This window comes from Salmo trutta, chromosome 10 (genome assembly GCF_901001165.1).
Source record: "Salmo trutta chromosome 10, fSalTru1.1, whole genome shotgun sequence".
In the NCBI taxonomy this organism is placed as follows: domain Eukaryota; kingdom Metazoa; phylum Chordata; class Actinopteri; order Salmoniformes; family Salmonidae; genus Salmo; species Salmo trutta.
Genome location: NC_042966.1, coordinates 21915478 through 21936184, shown reverse-complemented (window position 1 = coordinate 21936184; position 20707 = coordinate 21915478). Strand labels below are relative to the sequence as shown.

At 43.9% G+C, this 20707-nt stretch overlaps 1 protein-coding gene across 4 annotated transcripts in view; it reads left to right on the top strand.

Moving 5' to 3' along the window:
* rhbdf1b (rhomboid 5 homolog 1b (Drosophila)) overlaps nt 1-20454 on the top strand; it is a 55242-nt gene extending 34788 nt beyond the window's left edge. For all 4 annotated transcript variants that reach the window (XM_029764900.1, XM_029764901.1, XM_029764903.1 and 1 more), the window contains 14 exons: nt 5032-5269; nt 5737-5943; nt 7354-7476; nt 7665-7834; nt 8128-8385; nt 8943-9054; nt 9217-9291; nt 11147-11308; nt 11418-11518; nt 11627-11785; nt 15833-16009; nt 18099-18252; nt 18504-18727; nt 19032-20454. In XM_029764900.1, coding sequence (XP_029620760.1) covers nt 5032-5269; nt 5737-5943; nt 7354-7476; nt 7665-7834; nt 8128-8385; nt 8943-9054; nt 9217-9291; nt 11147-11308; nt 11418-11518; nt 11627-11785; nt 15833-16009; nt 18099-18252; nt 18504-18727; nt 19032-19227 — 2356 coding nt within the window. In that variant the 3' untranslated portion in view covers nt 19228-20454. The remainder of the gene's footprint in view (nt 1-5031; nt 5270-5736; nt 5944-7353; nt 7477-7664; nt 7835-8127; nt 8386-8942; nt 9055-9216; nt 9292-11146; nt 11309-11417; nt 11519-11626; nt 11786-15832; nt 16010-18098; nt 18253-18503; nt 18728-19031) is intronic.
* The last annotated feature ends 253 nt before the right edge of the window (nt 20455-20707 follow it).

Sequence of the window (20707 nt, the reverse complement as noted above, 5' to 3'; positions counted from 1 at the left end):
GTGGACACCTGAACACCTCCTTCCAAAATCATGGCCATTAATATGGAGTTGGTCCCCCCTTTGCTGCTATAACAGCCTCCACTCTTCTAGGAAGGCTTTCCACTAGATGTTGCTGCAGGGACTTGCTTCCATTTAGCCATGAGCATTAGTGAGGTCGGGTACTGGTGTTTGGTGATTAGGCCTGGCTCACAGTTGGTGTTCCGATTCATTCCAAAGGTGTTTGATGGGGTTGAGGTCAGGGCTCTGTACAGGCCAGTCAAGTTCTTCCACGCCGATCTCGACAAACCATTTCCTTATGGACCTCGCTTTGTGCACAGGGGCATTGTCATGCTGAAACAAAAGGGCCTTCCCCAAACTGTTGCCACAAAGTTGGAAGCACAGAATTGTTTAGAATGTCATTGTATGCTGTAGCGTTAAAGTTTCCCTTCACTGGAACTAAAGGGCCTAGCCCCTCATGAAAAACTGTCCCAGACCAATATTCATTGTACACCAAACTTTACAGGTGACTATGCATTCGGGCAGGTAGTGTTCTCCTGGCATCCGCCAAACCCAGATTCCTCCGTCGGCTTGCCAGATGGTGAAGCGTGATTCATCACTCCAGAAAATGCGTTTCCACTGCTCCAGAGACCATTGGCAGCAAGCTTTACACCACTCCAGCCGACGCTTGGCATTGCCGCATCAGTGGAGGCTGCTGAGGGGAGGACGGCTCATAATAATGTCCATAACGGAGCAAATGGAATGGCATCAAACACCTGGAAATCATGTGTTTGATGTAATTGATACCATTCCACCTATTCCGCTCCAGCCATTACCACGAGCCTGTCCTCCCCAATTAAGGTGCCACCAACCTCCTGTGTTGCACATGGTGATCTTAGGCTTGTGTGTGGCTGCTCGGCCATGGATGCCCATTTTATGAAGCTCCCGACGAACAGTTCTTGTGCTGACGTTGCTTCCAGAGGCAGTTTGGAACTTGGTAGTGAGTGTTCAAGGACAAGCGATTTTTACGTGCTACGTGCTTCAGAACTCGGCTATCCCGTTCTGTGAGCTTGTGTGGTCTACCACTTTGTGGTTGAGGCATTGTTGCTCCTAGATGTTTCCACTTCACAATAACAACACTTACAGTTGACCATGGAAGCTCTGGCTTTGACGGTGCCACGTTGAAAGTCACTGAGCTCTTTAGTATGGGCCGTTCTACTGTCAATGTTTAGCTATGGAGATTGCATGGCTGTATGCTCGATTTTATACACCTGTCAGCAACGGGTGTGGCTGAAATAGCCTAATCCACTAATTTGAAGGGGTGTCCACATACTTTTGTATATCTAGTGTATCACACCATACAGCATACAGATACAGAGCATTTGAGCAGGAAATCTGTTAGACAGTGCAAGAGCTGCTGCTGCAGGACTCCAAACGGCAACTGAAGTTAGGCTTCATCAGCGCGTCACACACCAATGAGCTGGAGGCAGTAGGCTATGCATTTTGAAAACGTAATTGTTTGAAACCTGAACATTTTAATAGATCTTATGAGGCATGTCTTACCTTGCTTCAAAGTAGCATATTAGATCTCCTCTCTTCATACATTTCTAATGGATATTTTCATCTTGGTCACATGAAACCACTTGCATGTGCAGCGCCCTTTTGATAACAGTGTTCCCTTATGGAATGAACATTCACACGTAGCCTACTGCCTTGTGCGCATTGCTATGAAGAAATAATAGTTTATCAACATTTTAAGCTGAACATTCTGATCTGTTGCATCAGACTCATTGCTTAATTGTGTTATGTAGCCTAGGGCTACTGGTTGTATAAATTTGGGATCTATGTCCCACAACTGTCCCAGACTGTTTGGAATAGGCTATTCCTTGACAAGTTGACCAATAGAATAGGTAAAAAAAATCATCTATGGGGGATAGTAGATTGACATAGGCTAGTGACTTTTCTGTTCGTAACACATCTTGTTGACTGAGGAAAAGTAAATGTGGACAGTTATACTAACATCTTGAAAGTGCACATCAGAATTCGGTAAGAAGCACCTCACATTGTTGCATCCTGGACTTACATGTTCTGTTAATATGAATTACTATCATCTAAATGTCTGTCATTCTGAGCACCGTGGGTGGACGCCCTAATCAGGTTACACACCCAAGGTCTGGCAGATTTCTCAAATGTCCGGTAAATAAAAATGTTTGCCCGGTCAACTGACCGGCGCCACATTTTCCTAACGGAAACCCTGGTGCATACACACACACGCACACACTAGGTTTGTAGCCTAGTGAATCAAGGTGTTTATTTTCCTAGAAACAACCTTCTACAGAGTAAATGAGTCTTCCCAGAACCTCATCTCACAGAGTGTGTTTAACTGTAAAGATGGACTGCATGTGTCACTATGTTTTCTTCTTCTGTGGTGTTTACATATCCTGATACCCTGAGAGCCTCTCTCTGTCAATCACCACCACTCAGTCTACCCCCCTCCCCCAACCCTCCTAAACCCTCTCAACCACCATTCCCTCTAAGCTGCGCATGTGCACGGGACTGCCGTGCAGCTTAGAGGGACTGCCACGCAGAAGAAAAATCAGCCTGCGCAGAGAAGTAAGAGATTGAACTTCACTCAACTTTCTACAGTTTTCTCCTTTAGTTAAACACTATCAATGTTTCTCTTTACTGTGGGAATTGTGATCGAATCAACACAATATTAGCCACTTTCAATGCAAGATACCGAAACAAAACTAACTATGCAAGACTTAGTATACAATACTAACTATGCAAGAGATTTTTTTTTTAGGCAGAACGCATCGGAGTAGGATTCTATTGCATTGACAGGCAGGACTCAGGCCTGTACTCTACACAGACCAGTGCGCCATAACCAATCAAAGCTGCAGTAGGCCTATATGCAAATCGACCATTACCGTATTTGGATCTGTGCCATTCACTTTGAACTGGACTGTTTTTACAGCATGAGCAGTCATGAGTAGATTGTTTTAGATCAAAGCGAGAGCTGAATGTAGCCACGTGTGCACATTTGTTCATATCCTTTGCTAGTTACTGAGTTATTAGCCCAGTTATAGATCATTTGTAGTCAGCAATGGGGGAGTGGTTGCTTCCTACAAGAGCACAAAATGTGTGCATTTCTAGCCATCTTTGAATAGTAAAGAGTTTTTTTGTCTTAAAGTGGCAGTGTTGTATTTTGAGACAGGATTGAATAAGCTAAGTAGCCAATAGCTAGCCAATAATGATGCATTTTATTTTGTAGAGTGGTTTCTTGCATCAAACAACACAACAACATTTTCAGTCAATTCCTTGTCTGAAGGACAAGTGGGATAAACAGGTTAATGTCATGCTCTGCATGTAGGCCTACATTGAACACCACACATTGGCTGCTACTGTAGGCTGAATGATATAACAGCTATTTCCATGTTAAAATGTTATGGGATGCATTTTCTCCATTGTGTTTTTGATGGTACGCCACTCTGGCAGTCCTACATTATGATCAAACAGCCACAGTAGCCTACTTGACCACTGTTCAATTGTAATTTAAAGCGGGTACAGCCTCAGCGTTCACAGTAAACGCGCGCCGGAAGTTGCACAGAATTTTCACAATGTTCAAGTTTGCGCTCAGCAGACCTGACATTTGCTCAGTGCCTAAAAGACTTTGAGGGAACATTGCTCCCAACCTAAACCTGTGACCCCTCTTAAAACATTACTCCCTCCTGGGAGGAATCTCCCTCCCTCTCTCCCCTGACGGTGCGGTGCGCAGCCTTAAAAGGCTTCCCCAGCTGGCTGGTTTCTCTCTAATGATGGAGACTGTGTTATTACTGAATGTCCTCTACTGTAAACACTCCTCTACCCTCTGACCCGCATCCTTCACAGACACTTCTTCTCCTGATTTACACACTCTGAGACACTCCTACATATACAGAGGGTCACTAGGGGAAGACATACACATGCAGTGTAATGCACACACATACTAATACTAATGCATACACTCACACACGCACACACACACACACACTCACACACGCACACACACACACACACACACACACACACACACACACACACACACACACACACACACACACACACACACACACACACACACACACACACTAATACTAATGCATACACTCACACACACAAACACACTCACACTAATACTAATGCATACACTCACACACGCACAAACACATACACACACTAATACTAATACAGACACTCACACTAAAACAGACAGTCACACTAATACAGACACTACTAATACAGACACTACTAATACAGACACTCACACTAATACAGACACTACTAATACAGACACTCACACTAATACAGACACTACTAATGCATATATCCACTAAAAGAGGAAAGAGGGCTTATCTGTAGACTTTATTCTCCCAGGTCCTTTTTGTCACTGGGTTTGATGTGTATGTGCATGTATGTGTGTGTGTGTGTGTGTGCTTGCGTACATGCGTGTGTGTGCATGCATTGGGGCTGTATTGTGTGTGTCTGAGCATGTTTTTGTGTGAGTGGCATGTCATTGGTACTGTGAGGCACCTATTTTGCAACTGGAGTTGACTTCCACTTTGTGTGAGTGGAAGTGATGTAATCCTGCTGTGCTCTGTCATTGTTTGACTGAGTGGTGACGCACAACACTAATGCCCTGGCCCGGTCAGTCGCTCCAAATATCTCAGGCTTTACACTGGGGTTTGAAATGGTGGAGCTGAGGAGAGGGGTGTAGGGGAACACACTCACATGGTGACATCAAATGGCCACACTCCATATACAAATAAACTACAAACCCACTGCATTGCCTGGGCTGTTTAATCTATGTTATTGTAATCTGTTTCTGTCTTTTCTGTGAACTCTCTGCAAAGAAAAGAGCCCACACTCAACCCGAATACGGCCTCGTAGACGGAGTGTTTGTTTCGTGCCATTTCTCTTTGAATTAAATTGGAACTTTTTCTACCAACTATTACTACCAAGTACATTAATGAACTGAGGTTCACCCTGACCTAATCTCTGTCTCTGTCCCCTCAGGGGCACGGCAGACTGGTTCGGGGTCAGTAAGGAAAACGACAGCACCCAGCGATGGAGGAGGAAGAGCCTGCAGCACTGCAACCTGCGTTACGGCCGCCTCAAGGCCCAGGTGATGAGGGAGATGGAGCTGTCCAGCCAGGACAACCTGTCTCTGACCAGCACTGAGACCCCGCCACCCCTCTACCTCCCCCCACACCACCATCACCACCACCCCCACCACCCCTATGCCATGCAGCGGGTAGGGCAGAGCCGCCCACAGACATACTATACATTCATAGACTCTCTTTATATCTCTCTCTTTTCTCTTTCTCTGTCTCTTGCCATACATATGTGCATATGTCATGTGTTGTGTTTCTTTACCCAATATCAATCCTATGTCTCTCCCTTGGGAACAATGACGTTATTCAATACAATTCAAAATAGATATCAGAATTGATATTTTGCTTGTTTGGGGTGTTTGTTTTTGTGACGTAAGCTGATGAGCGTATTAATACATGGAGTAATGCAACTATTAGAGGTCCATCACTATGGTAACCTGTGTATTGATATGACCGTGAACTTGACCTGTCATGTAGCCTCTTAGCAGAGCCCTATTGTTGTGACTATTCAAGTGAGTTCACCACCAAATAACCTAAAAGGATATACTTGGCTCCGTGGTGTTTACAATCCCATGGGACATTACAGCGTCTGCCTCTGTGTGTGTAGATTGTGGACCCCCTGGCACGGGGCCGTGCATTCCGCATGGTGGAGGAGGTAGATGGTTACAGCGTACCCCAGACCCCCATCACCCCTGGTGCCGCCTCTCTCTGCTCCTTTTCCAGCTCGCGCTCCGCACTCAACAGGTTACCGCGGCGACGCAAGCGAGAGTCGGTCGCCGTCATGAGCTTCAAGGCTGCCGCAGCGCTGGTTAAGGTGTGTGTCGCACAGACATCGTCAGACATGAGGATCAGAGTGTGTGTGTGTGTGTGTGTGTGTGTGTGTGTGTGTGTGTGTGTGTGTGTGTGTGTGTGTGTGTGTGTGTGTGTGTCTGTGTGTCTGTGTGTGTGTGTCTGTGTGCAGGGAGCAGATGTGTTTCTGATGTTTACCACTGTTGATGAATCATCCCTGATATTCCAGCAGCTGAGATAGAACAGTTCTAGTAACAGACACTGCTTTGATCTAACTAAATGCATCACTGGGAGTCACCTTGACTCATATTTACTATCTCAAGCCAAGTATGCAAACACCTTAGTCTCTGTAGTCTCAGTATCTCTGGGATGCTGTCTGTCTGATATGACTCTGGTCACTGAACAGTTTCTGCTCTGTGGTCTTTGTTAATGGTGGCACAATAAAACGCAGCTAAACACAGCAAAACCCTACTGGATTGCATTGTTTGGTCTAGGCATTGATCTCTTTACCCCCAAATGGTTATTGAGGTGGAAAAAGGGCATGCATCGAGACTTAATCACACAACCCCAGTTTACTGTAGCCTGCTTATGGACACACAAACACAAACACACAGAGTATGTGTATGTTTATATCGTATAGGACGATTACCAATGTCGGTGTTATGTAAAAGTTGAGCTCCAGCTTGTCTTGTAGGATTAGGCTTTGGTGTAACAGTACAGTACAGAGGCTGTTCCTCTCTCCTGTCGTGTGGTGTCAGGCAGGGTGGTGGGGGGCACATAGGTAGATGACTAGGCTGGGGAGGGAGACAATGTTTGCATCCCAAATGGCACCCGTTCCCTATTTAGTGCAGTACTTTTGACCAGGCCCCTGGTCAAAAGTAGTGCACTAAATAGGGAATAGGGTGCCATTTGGGACACATACATTAACAGCTGGCATTAGGATAACTCTGCTGTCAGTCCCGTCCTCCAGTCAGAATGCTCAGCTGTGTGCCTGTTCTGTTAGCCAGTAGAATACTGTGTATTCTGGAAGTGAAACATTGAACGCTGCAAACATTTGACCTCTCGAGGCTAATCCTGCCTCGAGAGGTCAAAGCATCATAATCGTCATGGCCACTGGCCACAGATGGCTGTCAGGAGCCAGAGAGGACACTGGTCTGGGGCTTTGGGGATGCTGTTTACCCGATGTCTTTCTGATCCCGGGTTGGGGTCAGTTCCATTTCTATTTGAAATTTAATTCACTTCCTGAACTGACGGAATTGAAATGGAATTGACCCGTCATGGTCTCGTTGTCACACACAACAGTAATGTAATATCATGCAATGAATGTGCAACAGAGATTATTTATTAGCGGTTACAACGACGGTGATGATGATGACGATGATGACAACGTGATGATGATGATGACAGTGATGATGATGATGATGGTGTGTGTCAGGGCCGTACGGTGAGGGAGGGCGCTGCCCGGCGGTGTCGCAGGCGGAGCTTCATGCCAGTGAGTTTCCTGGAGGACGACACAGTGGACTTCCCTGACGAGCTGGACACCTCCTTCTTTGCTAGAGTGAGTAACACACACACACACACACACACACACACACACACACACACACACACACACACACACACACACACACACACACACACACACACACACACACATCCCATCACACATTCACGCACAGATAGCACACAGTTCCTCCTGTCCCTCTTCATCCCTTCTCCTCCTCCTCCTTCTCCTCCTCCATGCAGGATGGTCTGAGGAGAGGAGATGAGGAGCTGTCTACCTATGCAGACGATGTGTTTGATTCTCCGTCTGAGGCCGCCATTAAAGAGGAGGAGTCTAACACAGCAGCGGATGAGAGTGACCTCACAGGTGGTGCCTTGGACAAGAACGAACTGGAGAGGAGTCACCTGATGCTGTGAGTGGAACACACAGACATCACACACAGACATCACACACAGACATCACACACAGACATCACACACAGACATCACACAGACATCACACACGCAAGTTGTTGCTGCTACTGTAGCCAGTCTCACTTAACACACACCCTCTTCTGACCCTCTCTCTCTCTCTCTCTCTTTCTGTCTCCCTCTCTCTCTCTCCCTCTCTCTCTCTCTATCTCCCATTCCTCCGCTACTCACACTCTCTCTCTCTCTCTCTCTCTCTCTCTCTCTCTCTCTCTCTCTCGCTCCCTACACTCCACAGGCCCCTAGAGCGGGGCTGGCGTAAGGGTAAAGAACCTGGACTGTCTCAGGTCCAGCCCAAGGTGCGTCTGCGCCAGGAGGTGGTGAGTGTGTGCGGGCAGCGGCGAGGCCAGCGGATCACAGTGCCCGTCAAGAAGCTCTTTGCCAGGGAGAAGAGGCCCTACGGCCTAGGCATGGTGGGACGGCTCACTAACAGAACCTACCGCAAACGCATCGACAGCTTTGTCCAGCAACAGATAGAGGACATGGACGACCACAGGTACACTTTATTGTCAATGAGGATTTTCCCATTCTTTCATTTCAATGTGGAATTCTGAATTTGCTACACAGCTATGCATTTGACTTCAACTGTGGCATGGTCACATAGTCGCACTGTAACATAAAACATGTCTAAGATTTTATCACACTACAGGAGAAGAGCCCAGTCACAGCTGTAGTGGAGGTCGGAGCTGTGTCTGAGTTTGCCCCAGATAAGATACAGTATGAGTCATCACGGATAATAGAAAGCACCTTATTTCTGTGACTGACCTGGCCTCTAGATTAATAAACAAACCAGGACTGTGTGACTCAGTAACAGATGGTCGAGTCCCAGCACACCATGTGGGAAACAATGGTTTACACAGTTGTTGTCATACATTACTAACTCCTATCCTAGTGGATGCAGCTGTTGTCAGTGTGAAGCTCACACTGACATACTGAGATAGTTTTTCCTAACAGAAGAGGCAAGCTACTGTACTATGTGATATACCGTATTGATATTGTGTGTGTGTCTGTGTCTCTCTCTGTGTGTGTTTGTGTGTGTGTGTGTGTGTGCAGGCCTTTCTTTACCTACTGGATCACATTTGTCCACCTGTTAATTACCATCCTGACTGTTTGTCTCTACGGCATCGCCCCTGTGGGCTTCTCCCAGCACGAGACCGTCGACTCGGTCAGTACAGTGACCGTTATATAATGTAGTTTGCGTTATGGATGTTACAGGGATGGTTGTATAATCGTTTCTATAATGTGATGAGAGATTCATTGCGTCAGTATGTTATGTCTTTGCGTTTCACTTTGTAAACCCTTTGGCTTTTCCCCTGTCTCCCTTTAGGTATTGCGAAATAAAGGTGTTTATGAAAATGTCAAGTTTGTGCAACAAGAGAACTTCTGGGTGGGACCAAATTCTGTAAGTGTAACTTTTTTTTAGGCTAACGGACTTCATTTGATCATTTAACCCTACATGTCAGCGATGAGACGCTGTGTTGTATTTCAACAAAGCTTACACGATGGTAAGTCATAGCGCTGGTAGCATAACTCTCTGTTATGCTGCTCCCAAACTTAATCTTTTAATAAAACTCTGGTGATTAAGATGTTTATTAATACAAAAATCACATCTCCGTTCTTGTTCCATGAGCATAAGGGTGTCACGGCTGTGTCACGGCTGGATAGGTTGCGCTTCCGCTCACAAAATCCATGCCATTACCAACCGCGTTACCGCTAATACCTGCTTTTCGTTGGTCATAAATCTCTCGATATGCACTGCAGGGGTTGGACCCAAAATATATATTTCTATGTTTCATTCAGAACAGAAGCATTATTTTCTGGGGGTTTGTTCCACTGTTCTGACCAGATTTACTTCACCAATCTGTGTGGATAGAGCAGCTTGCTGTGGAGCAGGCAGTCTATAGTTACATGTGTGATGGAAAGAAAAGTGTAGGGCACGAGATGCGACTAAAGTTTTACGGGTGGGGAGAGAGCAAGAGAGGGTGGAGAAGGACACTTGGCTTGAAGCGCTGGGGATCTTGTTTTGACATGCATTATTGGAATTAGGCCCACAGAGTTGTACCTACGGAGGTGCAGCTTCTATGGAGGAACTTTGAATGTCTTTGATCTTCAGAGAAATGGCTTAATGTTGGACCTAACAAGCTTGTGTGTGCAGACCGGCACCAGAATCATGTAACGTCAGTAGGCTACAGTAGCCTATGCTTCAGAGGGGAGGGGCAGGTAGCCTAGACACACACACACTCTGACAAAGATTTTCTGCTGGCAGGCAGACACTGGAAGAAGTTTCTGAGAGACAGAGGGAGGGCTTTGCATAGCTGCTTTGTTGCGCTTTTTGTGGGACAAAAAAAATAAATGCCTGCAACGTTAAATAATGTTATTAACCGGTTCCCATGCTTTTAAAATAATGGTTCTGTTTCCCGGAAAAGTATAGATCCCTTTTGTTCCCGGTTCTGATTCTGTTCCTTGAAAAATGTTGTTATTTTCCGGTTTCCAGTTCTGTTCCCTAAACTGATTCCAACCCCTGCTTTTGCGCTTGTTTTCAAGGACACAACACAAATATTCCTACCTCAGCGCAAGCTAGCTGATATTAGATAGGTAAATTGATATTAGACAGGTAAATTGATATTAGATAGGTAAATTGATATTAGACAGGTAAATTGATATTAGAAAGGTAAATTGATATTAGACAGGTAAATTGATATGAGACAGGTAAATTGATATTAGATAGGTAAATTGATATTAGACAGGTAAATTGATATTAGACAGGTAAATTGATATGAGACAGGTAAATTGATATTAGACAGGTAAATTGATATTAGATAGGTAAATTGATATTAGACAGGTAAATTGATATTAGATAGGTAAATTGATATTAGACAGGTAAATTGATATTAGACAGGTAAATTGATATTAGACAGGTAAATTGATATTAGATAGGTAAATTGATATTAGACAGGTAAATTGATATTAGACAGGTAAATTGATATTAGACAGGTAAATTGATATTAGATAGGTAAATTGATATTAGACAGGTAAATTGATATTAGAAAGGTAAATTGATATGAGACAGGTAAATTGATATGAGACAGGTAAATTGCTGAACCTGGCGCATGTGGTGCAAAAAAGCCACAGTACCTGTTTTTACATGCTGTAATGTCAAAACGAATGTGCGTTTGGCGCTTGCGCTGCCGTAGTGCCAGCCGAAAATAGAGCCCCTTGTCTGTGTTCTGACTGCACACCCTCCCCCTGACCTGCAGGAGGCGCTGATCCACCTGGGGGCTAAGTTCTCCCCCTGCATGCGCCAGGACCAGCAGGTCCATGACCTGATCCAGGAGAAGAGAGGAAGAGAGCGGGACTCAGCCTGCTGTGTGAGGAACGACCGCTCCGGCTGTCTCCAGACCTCACAGGAGGAGTGCTCTGTGAGTCATCCTGGTGTTCCACTACTGTTACACTCATTTTATGTTTAATATCCTAAAGTCTGTAGCAGTTAACCCCTGTCTCTCTCTCCCCCCTGTTCTCCCTCTCCAGTCTACTCTAGCAGTGTGGGTGAAGTGGCCTCATCACCCCAGTGCTCCTCTCCTGGAGGGGAAGGTCCGTCAGCACGGCTCAGTCTGCCACCAGGACCCCAGGTAATAAACTGCTTCTCTCTCTCCTCTTCATCCATCTCCCTCTCTTCTTCTTTATCTCCTCTTCCCTCTATACGTTACATGTTCTTTCCTCTGTTCCTCTCTTTTCAGAATATGCCTGGAGCCAGCCTCTGTGTCGCCTCATGAGTGGCCTGATGACATCACCAAGTGGCCAGTGTGTACCAGGTACAACCCAGGCAACCACACTAACCTCCCCCACGTAGACTGTGCCATCACCGGACGGCCATGCTGCATTGGGACCAAAGGGAGGTGAGGACAGACAGTACCCTCCACAAACTGCACGGTAGTGGTGAATACTATATGAGGTTCCTCAACTGGCCCCTCAATTTTTCTGATTAAAAAAATATCTTTTTTTTTACAATTATTGTTGGACATAAAATACTGGAAAAAGATTGGAAAATCAGCTCCAAGTGTTTAAAATTTTGGAAATCTATTCCAAAGTATTGTCACCCATAATATAAAGATACAGCTCTGGAAAAAATTAAGAGTCCACTGGAAAATGATCAGTTTCTCTGGTTTTACTGTTTATACGTATGTGTTTGGGTAAAATGAAAAAAATTGTTTTATTCTATAAACTAATGACAATATTTCTCCCAAATTCCAAATAAAAATATTGTCATTTAGAGCATTTATTTGCAGAAAATGACAACTGGTCAAAATAACCAAAAAGATGCAGTGTTGTCAGATCTTGAATAATGCAAAGAAAATAAGTTCATGTTCATTTTTAAACAACACAATACTAATGTTTTAACTTAGGAAGAGTTCAGAAATCAATATTTGGTGGAATAACCCTGATTTTCAATCACAGCTTTCATGCGTCTTGGCATGCTCTCCACCAGTCTTTCACATTGATGTTGGGTGACTTTATGCCACTCCTGACGCAAAAATTCAAGCAGCTCGGCTTTGTTTGATGGCTTGTGACCATCCATCTTCCTCTTACAGTTTTTCTCAATTGCTAAAACACAATTTCAGAAACCTTGTTCCATTTCCTGAAAACATTAAACACAAAACCTCATCTTCAAGCACTATTTACATGGCTCTGATTTCATTTGAAAGTTGTTGTCTTCTTTGGCCATAAACTCCTCTACCAGCTCTACCCCTACCTCTCACTCTTCCTCCCCCTCTCATTCTCACCCTCCCTCTTCCTCTTCCTCTCTCTGCAACAGCTTCCATTGTTGTTGTAAAACAAAAGGTGCTCACCTGTGGTCTTTTCATAGTGCTTACTTCCTGATTGAAGTGGTAACAATTAACCATTGAGGTGTTTGGCCAGGTGGCACATGTATTGGCCAATTAGCTCATGTAGTGTCATTTTGAATGGCAGTGTTTTGAAATGGCAAACGTGACTTTATGTCAGATTGTTGTGTCTTATGCAGAGAACCGTGTGCAGTGCATTTAAAAAGTGCCATTTTGAATTGCAAAATGTGTGTAAAGCAGAAAATGTGTTTAGACTTTTGGAGACTTGAGAAGAGGTTTTGCGCTCTGTTTGTCAGTTTAAATAATTGCTCTGTGCAAGTCATTTTAGTGTGTTAGCAATTGGAAAAAACTGTAATAAATGGAAAGCACAATGTTCAGGGCCATACAATTTGTCCATTTTACAGTATACAGCCTACAATGCACTGTACTACAGTATACAATACTAAAAGGGACAAAAATCAAAGGAGTAAACATGTGATCAATGTGCTTCTTCTTGTCTTTGGGCTGGGTCAGGCCAGAGCACTTCGTCGACATCACAAGCAATATTGTCCCTCCTGAGGCAACGGGGGAAGAAGCCTCTTGTGTGCCGTATCCAGCCCTGACATGATTCCTCACCTATATCACCACAGGCTAAATCCATGGCTTGCAGCAGATTTACTCTGGTGTAGGGTTGTCTATCATACACTTTCCATCTCCAAGAGGAGAAAAACTCCTCAATCGGATTCAGGAAAGGTGACTATGGAGGGAGGTACAAGTTCATAAACTGCCCATTGATGTTAAACCATTCCCTTACCTGAGCAGCTCGGTGGAAACTGACATTGTCCCACACTATCACATAGGTGGGAATGGGATTCTCATTTAGCTCTTGACCCTGCTGCTCTTGAACCTGCTGCTCAAATAAAATCTCTCTTAGATTGGCAATAAATGTTAGAAGGTGCTGGGTGTTATATGGCCCGAGTGTAACATGGTGATGTAGAACACCATGGTTGCTGATAGCAGCACAGATTGTGACATTGCCACCTCGTTGACCAGGGACTTCAACAATGGCCCGCTGTCCAATCATGTTTCGGCCTCTCCTTCTCTTTGTTAGATTGATGCCTGCTTCATTGACAAAGATGAACTCATGGGGTCTGTCCAAGGATTCCAAGTCAAATATTGTCTGTGTAGAAATGCAATATACTGTATGTAGGATTTTGTAAGTCGTACAGAGACAGTGCTATACTGTAGAGTACAATTAGGACTACTGTATGCACTTCTGATTCATATACATTGTATGTACTGAAGAGTAATGTCATTCACATAGTATGTGTTAGTACTGTAGACAATCTGGATTACAGTAAATGTTTCTGAATGTACACTTACTTGCACATACTGAGCTCGCAGTTCTTTCACCCTTGGTGAGTTGCGCTCAAAAGGTACTCTGTATACTTGTTTCATTCGCATCCTGTTACGATGGAGGACACGGTCAATTGTGGAAATGCTCACACTGTCGATTCCCTGGAAGTGTGTGTTGTCTTGTATCACTCGTTCCTGGATTTCTCTGAGTCGTATTGCATTATCTTGAAGGACCATGCCAACTATAACGGCCTCTTGCTCCCGAGTGAATATAGCTGTCCTTCCACCTGCATGTGGCAGCCTTGCAATTCTACAAAAAGTAGTTGTGCAGTTACAAAACATATTCATGCAGTACAATACATACAGTGATTAACTTTACAAATGTCTATTGAAACAGCTGCATATAGTGTAGTACAGTAAATTTGCAGTTACAGTATACAGTAGTATACTGTACCTGTTCTCTTCTCTGAATGTCCTTACTATGGTGGACACAGAAAATCAGCTCAAATTGCATTGCACTCTAAGTCCTGCTTCCCTCATTGTCAGTCCATGGACAAGAACATGGTCTATAACTGTTGCTCGAATTTCATCAGATATTTCCACTCTTTGTCTTTCTCTTTGTCATCCTCTTCCTCTTTCTTGCCCTCCTCCTCTTCCTCCTCGTCGCCCACCTCGCATACGCACTCGTCCTCTCACATTGTTTCTTCTATCCATTCTCAGACTTTCTCCTTCCCACCTTCAAAAACCTGTTTGCTCTCTGAAATGGCTTATATTGGTTGTGTCGCATCATTTGAAACAGGTTAAATCAATTTTGAGTGGTTGTGTTCAATCAATGACATGTTTTCTCTATTTGTATTTGATTGTTGCCACTTGTGTTTACCAGTGTGGATGACATGTGCATTAGAGTGCAGAATGTGTTTTGAGAATGAGAATGTGTTTAGAGTTTTGCTGAAAAGTCTAAGTGAGATCTGCAAATTGTGTTTTACCATGTGAAATGGTTTAAGGTATTGACAACAGACTGCATAATTAGCTAAATGAGTCCAGGCAACTGAGAACTTTGTTCAGCCAATGGGTTTTAGTGTTTTAGAAATTAAGAAAAACTGTAATCACATTCCAGAGGTTTTTAATGGGGTTCAGGTCTGGAGATTGGGCTGGCCATGACAGGGTCTTGATCTGGAGGTCCTCCATCCACACCTTGATTGACCTGACTGTGTGGCATGGAGCATTGTCCTGCTGGAAAAACCAATCCTCAGAGTTGGGGAACATTGTCAGAGCAGAAGGAAGCAAGTTTTCTTCCAGGACAACATTGTATGTGGCTTGATTCATGCGTCCTTCACAAAGACAAATCTGTCCGATTCCAGCCTGGCTGAAGAACCCACAGATCACCACCGATCCTCCACCAGATTTCACAGTGGGTGGAGACACTGTGGCTTGTAGACCTCTCCAGGTCTCCACCCACTGTGATGATCATTTTTTCCAGAGCTGTATATGTGATTGTATAGTGATTATGTTTTAGTCATCTGTTCGGGCTTCTTGTGGTCAATTTGCGGTCTATAAATTATTTGTAATTATGTTCTGGCCTTCTGAGCATCCGCTCAAGAAAAAATCTAGTTCACGATCCCTGCTATATGACTTATCGAAACAATGAACTATGTTTTGAAAGTGTGTTGCTGAGGAGCCTGTACTTTGTGCTGTTCAGTTCCCTCAGTCTTCACAGATATAGGTAGTTGATGTTGTAATGGCTTGTCTTGTGTGTTCACTATTCAGGTGCGAGATCACGTCCAGAGAGTACTGTGACTTTATGAAGGGCTACTTCCACGAGGACGCTACTCTCTGCTCCCAGGTGGCCTGTATGGATGATGTGTGTGGCCTGCTTCCTTTCCTCAACCCTGAGATCCCAGACCAGTTCTACAGACTCTGGCTCTCTCTATTCCTCCATGCTGGGTGAGTAGTGTTTCTCTGTAAAGAATATTCATTTTTAAAGGATTAAGCTAAGAACATGAACAACTTCATAGTTAAGAAAACTAGAACACTATGGAAGAAAATTAAACGTATTCTAGAAGAACCAATATCACTCCCTAAAAACACAACCCTATGGTACAATCCTTGGGTAGCTTTTCAGAATTCACCGATAAATTGGTCCACATGGAAAAGTAAAGGCATAGAAACCGTAAATGACTTGGTAACAGGAAATACATTCATTTCCATTACAGAATGAAAAAGTCATTTTAGACTGACCAATGACAGATTTGCACACTCTTGGCATTCTCTCAACCAGCTTCATGAGGTAGTCACCTGGAATGTTGTGACAAGGTAAGGGTGGTATACAGAAGATAGCCCTATTTGGTAAAAGACCAAGTCCATATTATGGCAAGAACAGCTCAAATAAGCAAAGAGAAACGACAGTCCATCATTACTTTAAGACATGAAGGTCAGACAATACGGAACATTTCAAGAACTTTGAAAGTTTCTTCAAGTGCTAGGATGAAACAGGTTCTCATGAGGACCGCCACAGGAAAGGAAGACACAGAGTTACCTCTGCTGCAGAGGATAAGTTCATTAGTTACCAGCCTCAGAAATTGCAGCCCAAATAAATGATTCACTGACACATCTCAACATCAACTGTTCAGAGGAGACTGTGTGAATCAGGCCTTCATGGTCGAATTGCTGCAAAGAAACCACTACTAAAGGACACCAATAAGAAGAAGAGACTTGCTTGGGGCAAGAAAAATTAGCAATGGACATTAGACCGGTGGAAATCTGTCCTTTGGTCTGATGAATCCAAATTAGAGATTTTTGGTTCCAACCGCTGTGTCTTTGTGAGACGCAGAGTAGGTGAACGGATGATCTCCGCATGTGTGGTTCCCACCATGAAACATGGAGGAGGAGGTGTGATGGTGTGGGGGTGCTTTGCTGGTGACACTGTTAGTGATTTATTTAAAATTCAAGGCACACTTAACTAGCATGGCTACCACAGCATTCTGCAGCGATATGCCATCCCATCTGGTTTGTGCTTAGTGGGACTGTCGTTTGTTTTTCAACAGGACAATAACCCAACACACCTCCAGGCTGTGTAAGGGCTATTTGACCAAGAAGGAGAGTGATGGAGTGCTGCATCAGATGACCTGGCCTCAACAATCACCTGACCTCAACCCAATTGAGATGGTTTGGGATGAGTTGGACCGCTGAGTGAAGGAAAAGCAGCCAACAAGTGCTCAGCATATGTGGGAACTCCTTCAAGACTGTTGGAAAAGCATTCCAGGTGAAGCTGGTTGAGAGAATTGCAAGAGTGTGCAAAGCTGTCATCAAGGCAAAGGGTGGCTACTTTGAAGAATCTCAAATATAAAGTATATATTGATTTGTTTAACACTTGTTTGGTTACTTCATGATTCCATGTGTGTTATTTCATAGCTTTGATGTCTTCACTATTATTCTACAATGTAGAAAATAGTAAAAATAAAGAAAAACCCTTGAATGAATAGGTGTGTCCAAACTTTTGACTGGTACTGTATATATGTAAAATATGAATTGGTATTAGACAAGTTGTGTTCAATATGTTTCAACTTTGTCCTGCACAATGTCCTGCATGATGTGTCAAACATCATGAATAAATTAGGAAGCTACTATATTTGGGCAGAAAATCGTATTTTTGCATCTCAAATGTTATGTGAATGCGCAACCTGTAGACGTTTGTTTGTCTTGTGTTTCGCGAGTCAGCTTTGTTCCAGGGCGTTAGTGTACTTCACACATACCAGTCGACGAACTAGCTCTGTTAACCACTGTTGCTTGTGCAGCTAGTTAGTACAGACTAGCTAGGCTAGGTAGCTGGTACATGGAATTTAAATGTAATTTCACCACCCGTGCTGTTGGTGGCGGTAACGCACCATCCTCTCTGGCACCAACATCCTGTCTCATGTTGTATGTCTCAGTGTCTGTGGTGTGAAAATGTATCTGCTGGAGCCAGAAAATAATGTAGTTTGTAACCTGCTGAGACTCCATATCTTTGTTTATTTGCTCATATGTATCCCTGTAGGATCCTGCACTGCCTGGTGTCGGTGCTCTTCCAGATGACCATCCTGAGGGACTTAGAGAAGCTGGCCGGCTGGCTGAGGATCTCTATCATCTACATCGTCTCTGGCATCACTGGCAACCTGGCCAGCGCCATCTTCCTACCCTACAGAGCAGAGGTACAGTACTGTAGATACACTGATCATATAGGTCTAGTGATATCACTGGTATAATTATGGGATATTTGTTTGTTTATGATTCTATGCAGCCATAATCAACAAGAACCTCAAATGTAATTGATTTTGTTTTATTGTCATTCCACTGGCTGTCCCTTAGGTGGCAGGAGGCCAAGTATTTACCTACCAATATGACACAATGTGTGTGTCTCTCTCGTTCTGTTCTCCTGCTCCCTCTCTCCCTTCCTCCCCAGGTGGGTCCAGCTGGCTCTCAGTTTGGTATCCTGGCCTGTCTGTTTGTTGAGCTGTTCCAGAGCTGGCAGATCCTGGAGCGTCCGTGGAGGGCTTTCACCAAGCTGCTGTGTGTCGTCGTCTTTCTCTTCTCCTTTGGCCTGCTGCCCTGGATAGACAACTTCGCCCACATCTCCGGATTCATCTCTGGACTCTTCCTCTCCTTCGCCTTTCTGCCATACATCAGGTGAGAGCTGGTTTGATTTAGTAATATTTGGGGGATTTTTTGTGCATGTAATGTAAAGCGCTTTGAACTACTTAAAAAATAATAATAATGTGTCTCAGATCTAAATGGCTCAGTTGGTTCTGGGTTTGAGGCCTCATACCTGAATATATTAGATTTTACTGTAACTTTAAGTTACTTTGGGTAATATTTGTATATATTTTATTATTACATTGAAATTAAATATGGCCTCAAGGTTATGCTATACCCTTTAATACGTAAAACACTAATATTGATTTTATGATCTTATTCTCCATATTATTTCCAGTTTTGGCCGTTCGGACATGTACCGTAAGCGTGTCCAGATCTGTGTTTTCCTGTTGGTGTTCCTGGGTCTCTTCTCAGGGCTGGCTGTACTGTTCTACATCCACCCGGTCAAGTGTGAGTGGTGTGAGTACCTCACCTGTATTCCCCTCACTGACAAGTTCTGTGACAAGTACGACCTCAACGCCCACCTCCACTGACCAGGCCTTTGACTGCACAATTGCAATGACTAGAATGGACAATCTCAAAGAACTATAGCCTCACGCGCCAGGATAGCAGGACAAAAGGGTCGGCTGGTGAACAAGACTCTAAGCAACTTCACGGCATGGACCAGACCGGCGGCCATGTTTGGTGTAACATTCAGGATATTGGACGTGAAGATTGCCAATCTTGGAAAAATAACTGTTGATCTTAATAACTGTTGATCTGTCTCCATTCGGTTTTGTTTATATGGACATTGCTAGCGAGTGACCTGTCACTTTCAAAGCATAAAGACTTAAAGAGAGAAAGGGGGGGAGAAGGGGGTTAAATGTGACTGTTGCCTTGCCGCTGCTCTTATTAAAAACAGACACAACAGCGCCACTTTGTGGCTGTCAGACCACATACAGCTGTGGAGGGATTTTGTTTTGTATTTTTCTACACACGTCATAAAGCTGACTAAAAGTTTTATTGGTTTATTGGATGACCTCAGACAGGGAACTATCTCACAGGGAAGAAAAGGGATTACTGTAGTACTGTAGGATGACTGCCTTTGGTGCCTTGGTTATTACTGCCATATCTAGGTCTGTCTCAAATGGCACACTATTCTCTATACCAGAGGTTCCCAAACAATTTCACTCAGGCCGCCTTCCAGCGTTGGAGAACATCTCACAATGGCACAAGCATTGTTTATGACACAAACTGTTCACACCCCTCTTGTTGGCAGAGACGTTTAAAGCTTATTTCCTGCAATTCTAGACATTTTGCCAAGCCTAATGTGTATTCATGTGATATTTGAGTGACTCAAACATTACAACAAAATGTATGGGCTAAAAAACCTAGCTAAAAAACATTAGCTGACATGGGCTAGTTGATCTGGACATTTTGACAAGCTATAAATATCTTTCTAAGGTATGTCATGACTGACATGACAAGAGGAACTGATGATGCACTAAACAATATAGAAAATGCACCTTTTGCATTCTACTATTACAAATAGTGTTTTTTGGGGGGGTGGGGCTGCCGACCCCTCACCCCCCCTTGGGGAACCACCGCTCTATACAGTGAACTATATAGGGAATGGTGTGTCATGTGTGCCCTATATTACACTCGCCAAAAAATTTGTAGGTTAACATGTATACTGCTGTCTAAGTGGTGGGGAGTGTTTGGAGGGTAGCGTTTTAGCTACCTGCTTATCTGTACCTGCCAATACAGCAACACAAACTGACGCTTTCTGTCTGTGTGTCCAGTTTATTTCTGTTGTGTGAATGTGTGTGCGTGAGGGATCTGAAAATGCCTTGTTGCACATGCACGTTTCCCCCAGTAGATGGTAGAGTTGCTTTGAGTAAATGGCTGCCATCAGGAACATGTAACGTACACAAGATGCATGTCTGATGTCGTCATATACCCTTAAACAAACGTAGTCTGAATGGCTCTTAAAGTAAGAGATATATATATATATATATATATATATATATATAT